General features: G+C 39.5%; 1 protein-coding gene across 4 annotated transcripts in view; it reads left to right on the top strand.

Annotated features, from left to right (window-relative positions):
- Nucleotides 1-8168, top strand: part of CNKSR2 (connector enhancer of kinase suppressor of Ras 2) — a 202547-nt gene that overhangs the window by 133258 nt on the left and 61121 nt on the right. For all 4 annotated transcript variants that reach the window (XM_029283853.1, XM_029283852.1, XM_015814426.1 and 1 more), the window contains 2 exons: nucleotides 1498-1571; nucleotides 2558-2629. In XM_029283853.1, the coding sequence (XP_029139686.1) occupies nucleotides 1498-1571; nucleotides 2558-2629 (146 nt within the window). The remainder of the gene's footprint in view (nucleotides 1-1497; nucleotides 1572-2557; nucleotides 2630-8168) is intronic.

Below are 8168 nucleotides of genomic sequence, written 5' to 3'. Positions count from 1 at the left end.
GACATAAAGTATTTGGTAAGTAATTATTATTATATGCTTTAACTTGCTGTAACTCTGCTTTATAAATTTTATAAAGTAAAGTTACTTCCCTACTTTATAAATCACCATTACTGTGGAACCGGTGGGCGGTTAGAAAATTTTACTACTAACAGAGATACAAAAGTGGGCGGTAGGTATAAAAAGGTTGACTACCCCTGCTATACATTGTAACAAACTTTTGTAGCAAAACACATCTGGGATTTTAAGAAAGGTTATAGGTGATCTCATAAAATGACTGCCAGAGTAGTACACAATTACACAACAATAAATGAGATTGTTCTGTAAATACAAGTTGCCTGCTTCTACTAGTCATATGCATTATGTCCTACATAATAATATCAATTTGGGGACAAATCTGATTTTTGATATATATTTTATTTCAAAGAACTTAACTGTATTTTTAGTTCAGCTTCTTGGAAAACTTAATATTGTTAGATTGATTAGAATTAAGCATAGAAGACTGTGACTGGGGGAAAACAATGAAGTAAAATTAAGAGTCTAAAATACTTGAGTTTAACATGAAAAAGAAAAATGATTGGTAAAAAAACGAGTAATTAAAGAGAAAATTGACAATGACTTATAAAATAAGTTCATGATAGCTTAATAGGTTGTGAATATACAACTGAGGAAAAGGATATTCAGAATAAATATGCACATAACTTCTTACAGTTCAGAGAGCTGTGCACTCTTGTCAAAAATATGATAACCAGACAAAAACAAAGAAGTATAGAATTGCTAGATCTAGAAACTGGATCTCAGAAAGAAAAGTCTGATTATAGTTCTAAATATAATAGTTACACAATTAAATTAATTCTAAGAAGAAGCGATAGCAGAAATAAATGTGAATTTCAAATTTTAGGTAAGTATTCTGGATTTTACATTGTATGTCCCATGTATCCATCCAGTTAGTAAGCCATGTATAATTAAGATGTTGTGCAAGTGCAGGCAGTATGATTAAACCATCATGGATTAATTTGTTTCCTGAACTCAGTTATTGTTTAGAAATAACCAGGTAATATTTTAACAGTAGACTTGATATCTTTAGACCTAGATCTGTATTATACTTCTAACAATAGTTATCATAATATTCTACCCACAGAATTCTTGTGTTAGTAGGATTTAATTAACATCTATTCACAACAATTAATTTAATCAAGATTTTTTAGTAAGCCATTATGACCTATTTCATATATTATGCCACTATTAATCATTCCATCATCTGAATTCTCTCACATCACTAAGCCAAAACAACACTGTTATTTCATATTGCTTATTCTTGTAACACAGGTTACACATTTTTCTTGTTAATAAACCTTAGCTGTCACTATGATCCACTTTTTAGCAAGATTTTTAAAGTGCTTCTAGCTAAAGCGTTTATTTGGCCTTGAGGGCCATATACTTGCATTTGCTTGTTTATTATTTTCCTGCTTTTGTTTTTTAATGTATTCATTTTCATAGGATGAAAAAGCAGAAGGATTCATCAGTCTACCAGAATTTAAAATTGATAGAGCTAATGAATGTCGCAAGAAGTAGTAAGTATTCTAAATTAACAGTTAGAAACAGTAAGACAAAATTATATCTTTCTCTATTTTAGCCTTTATTTATTGGAATGCCTTTATTATTATGGTTGGTTCACAACAAGCTGATGTTTATGCAGATTTTGCATGTTTATCCGCTACTTGAGTCATTATTATTTAATGTCTATTATATAATATTAGCTAAACCTATAAAGGTTTATCATTGCTGCTTCTTACAGTGGTTGAAGAAGGTGAAAATAAATAGTATAACTAAAAATGTAATATGGATCTCCAGCTAATTTTTACATTACCAAGATATTTTACAAATGAGTTGTTTATATTAACAGATTTATTTCTTTGTAACACCTTAGATCTAGGTTTGATGATTTAACTCAGGACTAACCTTCTAAACATTTTCAGGCTATTGAACCTGTTAAAAAGTAATCCTGAGTACCGCTGATCAAGAGGCAAACCTCAAGTTATAGAAAATTAGCTGCCTTTGAGTGATTTTTTCCCCCCTTAGTCTGTTATGGAACCCTCTCAAGTTCTCATAAAAGCCTAATTTTCATGGGAAGCAGTTTGAAAAATCCTTGTCTAAATTTGAAGATATTATTTTTGTATATTGAAAGAAAACATCTATGGAATTTCCATTACTGTGAATGTTTTCATATTTAATAGGTTGTCAAAAACTTTTTTCTTCTCCTCAACTACTAAGAAGTTGAAGCTCCAATCACATATGTAGAGATGCATCTAGATTGCAGCATCAGACCTATTGAATTCACTGTGCTGTTAAGTAGACTTGTATCATATTATATTTTAAGAGCATTATGTGATTACACATGCATATTTCAGTTAAAAACAGAAATAGGCATAAAATATTATTGATGTCAATTATGAAAGCAGATTTATTTTACAAAAAGAACATGAATATGAAATGCAGAAAGAAATGCAGTAACATATTTAATATTTTGTTATGATTTTTTTTCATATTTTTTGTGTAGCGCATTCAAGGCCTGTCATCCTAAAATCAAAAGCTTTTACTTTGCTGCTGAACATCAAGATGACTTGAACAGGTAATTCATTTTAAAAGATTAAAATAATATTTTTATTTTATAAATTTTAATTATATATTTTGTGTTGTGTATAATTCAAGAAAATACATAGTTTTACATATTAAGACCAGCTATGAAAATATAGGAAAATATGTAAGATAATTATATTTCATTCAAAAAATGTTGTTTGTGTGTGTGTGTGTTCTTTTATATACATGTACACAGTGTAACATGTATAACACATACATACAGGTCTGTTAAAGATAACTTTTGAGTATTAAACTCTCTGCAAGGACAAAAGTTTTCTGGGTTTAATGAGTGATTTTGGGTATAACAATCCTGATATTTTCACAAGTAGCAAAATTCAGTAGGCATCCATAGCTAGCTCTGATGATAGAAAATAGTGCATAGTGATGTCACAATTTAAACTCCCATATTATCTCATTGCCTCCCAACATCTGATACAAATACAGGTAGTCCTTGACTTACAACCACAATTGAGCCCAAAATTTTTGTTGTTAAGCGAGACATTTGTTAAGTGAGTTTTGCCCCATTTTATGACCTTTCTTGCCACAATTGTTAAGTGAATCACTGCAGTTAGTATGTTACCGTGTTTCCCCGAAAATAAGACCTAGCCTGATTTTTATAAGCCCTACCTCAAAAATAAGCTCTAGTTAAGACCTCGCCCACTCCATCCCAGACTGCATTGGTGCCACTGCCACAAGTTGAGGTGAGGCAGGTGGGTGGGTAGAGTTGCCCCATGTGCCCCACACCTGCCACCTCGGCCCCTGCAGCCAGGCCACTCCCTGCTCGGTGACCTCTCCCCACCCATTCAATGAACCAGCTGCTCCCCCGTCTCTTCCTTTTATTCCCCTCCCGAGCCAGACTGCCATGGTATGGAGGATGGGCAGGGGAGGCTTGATTGCCTTACCTGATCCCCCTCCAATGTTTCAGAGCCAGGAGAGAGTGATGGCGAAAGGTTCTGCCACTGCTGCTCAACAGCCGCATCTGCCGCTGGAGGGGTTTTCTTTGGTTCCCACCACCCCTGCTTTGCCCCGCAGATCACCTGCCCAGCCACCTCCTCTCCTCCACCAATTCTCCAGTGGCTTGCGCCATGACCGGGCGGCACAAACCTCCCCTGCCACCTTCCTCCACCAACCCTGGTATCCCTCCATCAGCCTTCTGTCACCACCACTGCGAAGAATGGAGAACAGGAAGGGGATGACATTTGCTGTGGGGCTGACCAAAGTTTTTACACCAGACAAAAGCAGGTCTCCAGGGGTTAGGAGCGCAAACAGCAACTTAAGGATATGTAAAGGCACGGGCTTCCCTGAACATTAAAAGTAAAGGGGGGGCGGAGTAAGCCACCTGAGGGACAGGCAGAGGCGGAAAACTGCTGTAGGGTGATCAGTTTCACCGACCACCACTCAGGAACAAAACTTCTCAAGTGGCCCTGAGGAGCCTCGGTTGCCAGGGTCATACTCCCTTGTACGAAGCAGCAGCCCATGTGGGCTGCCTCCGTCCCAGCCGGGAAAGGGAGAAAGGCGGCTTATGGTAGCTTCCTTCACCTCCCTGGGTGTTCTTAAGTCTTCCTTCCTTCCTTCCTTCCTTCCTTCCTTCCTTCCTTCCTTCCTTCCTTCCTTCCTTCCTTCCTTCCTTCCTGCAACAATCACTGGTCCGCACTTTCTCGCCACCCTGCATCGGCACGCATCTCCCTTCTCTGTTCTGGAAATGGCAGCCCCGTTTTCTGCCACTTCTCCCAGCGTTGTGTTCCTCCTTCGTATGGAAGGATACTAAGCTCTGGGAAAACTATGCCAGCTGGAGCTGGGTGAGAAAGACCAGGCTCCCCTTCTCCGATGGTTCTGCAAAGCCCTTGAGTTTTTCCATGGAGGAGCAGATTGCTTCCCACAGGGTTGGCCTCGGCACCCACTTCGGACAGCAAACAGAAGAGCTATGATTTTTGTAAGAAGCTGAGTGTACCGGTATGTGTGAGTCCAGCCTCCTCGGCCGGTACACTCAGCTTCTTACAAAAATCAGAGCTACCATATCCTCAGCTGATCAGGACGAAAACATTTCTGCTCTGGATTTTAAGGCAGAAAAGCGAAGGGGGGGGGGGCAATTTCAAAGGCCCTGGAGAAAAAGAGCAAAGCTCTTCTGTGCAGGGTGCAAGAAAGTGCAGGCCAGTGATTGCTGCGCGAAGGAAGGAAGGAAGGAAGGAAGGAAAGGAAGGAAGGAAGGAAGGAAGGAAGGAAGGAAGGAAGGAAGACTTAAAGCCTCTTTTGGGAGGCCATCACGCTGCCGGCTCCCATCCTCTTCTCCTCCCCCCACCCCAAAAGTCAACCTCAGTGACATTGGCTGAGATTGACATCATGGCTGGGCTCCAGGTTCCTGGCAGAGAAGTTGAGCAGGACCTCGAAGTGGTAGTGGCTGCACTGGCTCCGCACCTGCTGCCCACCGCACTTCTCCAGGAGAATGCTGGCGTTGAGCCACCCCACGCTCAAGTTGGCATTAGCAGGCATTCACCACCAGTGCTTGGGAGTGGAGGCCAAGAAGACAGTGGACAGCCCCATGTAGCCATTGGGGATGATGCTGGCGCTGAGCAAAAAGAAGATGAGGCGCTGGAAGGGGCCCAGGATGGAAGAAAACCCAGCTGGCTACTGGCTGAAGTGGGAAGAAACAGAGGCCACTTTAGGAGGCTGCCTATGGGTGTGGTTTGTATACAAAGGGCTGAAGCACTGCACTCAGCCTGCAGCCGATGAAACCAGGGCCATGGCTCTGCGAGTTCCCGCGCAGAAGAAAGGGAATCACCACTGCCTTTTTAAAAAAATAAATAAATCTGGTGAACCAGCTTTGCCCCATCTGCCTCTCAGCCAAATTACTGTTTAGCCCTGGATTTTTAAGAGACAAGACAGGTGATGGGGCATGGAAGACCTGGCTGTGGGGGCCTGAGGTAAGTGGATGCAGGGCATGTGGGGCAGCTCCCCCCTCGCCTTGCCTTGTGGCACCGGCGTGATGTGCTACGTGGCCTCCTGCCGCAAGCAGCCTCAGAAGAAGTGGGCCGGCAGCCACACGGACTCCTGCTGGATGGGGCTATTGGTGCCGCCACCATGAGGCAAGGAGGGTGTCGGGGAAAAATAAGACATTCCCTGGAAATAAGACGTAATGCCTTTTTTGGAGGCAAAAAAATATAAGACCAGGGAAACACAGTAGTAACATGGTTGTTAAGTGAATCTGGCTTCCCCACTGATTTTGCTTGTCAAAAGGTTGCAATGACTTTGGGACACAGCAACTGTCATAAGTATGAATCAGTTGCCTAGCATCTGAATTTTGATCACATGATCATGGGGACGCTATAAAGATTGTAAGTGTGAAAAACGGTCATAAACTTTTTTCAGTGCCATTGTAACTTTGAATGGTCACTAAACAAACTGTTGTAAGTTGAGGATTGCCTGTATAGTTTTCTAGCTGGAGGAAATCTGAGTTCAGAGATTTTATAGACTGATTTCTAATATTTTTATAGTTAACATAATGTTAGGGGGGAAAGCCTTTAAATTAATGCTAATTATTATCCATGCTTCATCTTTCAGTATGCTTATGATTTTTATCAGTTATGTATATTTTTCAAATGTTTGACCCCTTAAATGCTAAAATATTGAATACTTCATAATTTGATGTAATTAGGGTGATGCTGATAACAGTGCTCATATATGATTTTTTGCAGAGAACCATTATTGATAATTTCAAAACAAGTCTAATAAGACAGACCAGCATGCTTGGCATATACGCTGTAGTTCTGAAACTAGATTGTGCAGCCTGTACAGTGACTACCCTGTTTTCTTCTGTACTTATGATGTTTTGCATGTAGCTCACTCCCTGACATTAAAACAAGAACAACTTGTGCATATCCAAATTCTACTATGTACTGCTAAAACATGTAGCATAGTTCAGTATGTTCTAATATAATTAGATCATTTTGTCTTCCAACAGGGGTATTTTTCCTTCTTAGCCAGATTATGTCTTTCAAAATGAAGACATTTGTGAAATGAAATGAACTTTTATAATGAAATGTGTATTTTACTCTGTATAGTTAAAATATTATTACAAATTACTGTTACTGATAGTATTGTCCTTAGTCGGTCTCTGTACCACTAATTTATTATGAAACAATAATAAAAAAGAATGTGTATCGTATGCTAGAAATGTCAGATTAGATTATGGAAAAGAGGTTACACTGCCTTTTCATGTATTGTTTAAATATCTTTTTACTCCTCTTGGAATGTAATCACTGGCAAAACTCCTAGCAAGATTACAGGATGGATGGATGGATGGATGGATGGATGGATGGGAGGGAAGGGAGGAAGGAAGGAAGGAAGGAAGGAAGGAAGGAAGGAAGGAAGGAAGGAAGGAAGGAAGGAAGGAAGGAAGGAAGGAAGGAAAATAAATGCACAGTGTAGATTCACTATGGATATGAAGCCTACTAAATTTAAAGAAATAGGTTCATAAGGCTGAAATCTAAAATTCAGATTGTCTTTTTTTGGGGGGGGGTTGGTTTGCTTTGTTCAATTTTGTTTTGCCTATGAATAGACCTTTGGAAATCTATAAATATGTCGGCTCTTCAAGGTAGATCAAATAAGACTCCACAAGTTTCACTGGAATTCTAGTTTACTGCTGGAGGTTATAGTAACAGAATCTTGAGAGCCTGACTGCCTTCAGAAAGATATGTCCCACCTGCCTATTCCCCTACCCACTCTCTTGTTTTACCTGAGTGAGTTTCTTTCTCACATTTTTTTCTTTTCTTGGGTTTAAAAATGCTTGTTTTTGTAACATTACCACATGTTTTCTCCAAGGCATCTGTGAGGTTATCTACAATGCACTCTTACACAGTGGCTTTCATGTGATGCTTCACAAAGGGTTGGAAGCTATATTTGTCATAAAACATTTACAAGGAAGCACAGTGATCTATTTGCTTTTCACAAGTTGCTTTATCCCCCCCCTTCTTATTACCTTAGCCTATTTTCTATTTTTTTCTGAACAGCTGAGCAAATTCTTGGGTTTACCTAAGGTCCTGATATACTGTGGAAAATATTATGATGGTGTCTGCCATTTTTGTTTTGCAGCATGCTATTTTACTTTTGTAGTTAGATGTCAAAGTAAGGGTCTTTGGACATATTGTTGCATACCTTGGCAGGAAAAAAAATCCCACTTCACAGGATGGTTGTTGTGAGGAACATAGGAAGCATAAGCATTAAGTATCTTCACTGTCTACAGTTCTCTCTCTCTCTCTCTCTCTCTCTCTCTCTCTCTCTCTCTCTCTCTCTCTCTCTCTCTCTCTCTCTCAAGGCAGAATAGAAATCTAATAATAATAGTAAATTGATAATCCTGACAAATCCAAAAGAGGTCCAATTTTACTACATGTGACTGTCACGTTGACAGTAGTATTGGGTGCTCAGAACCTGATTTAATTGTAGTTTCTGGATAATGATAATACAAAAAAAATGTGCAGGTTAGCGTAATAGACTTGTTATCTCTCTCAGTACTATCAATATTGCTTCAATTCAGT

This window comes from Protobothrops mucrosquamatus, unplaced genomic scaffold (assembly GCF_001527695.2).
Source record: "Protobothrops mucrosquamatus isolate PMUCROS unplaced genomic scaffold, P.Mucros_1.0 scaffold250, whole genome shotgun sequence".
NCBI lineage: Eukaryota > Metazoa > Chordata > Lepidosauria > Squamata > Viperidae > Protobothrops > Protobothrops mucrosquamatus.
Note: the sequence above shows the minus strand (reverse complement) of the source record. Positions and strands in the feature narration are given on the sequence as shown.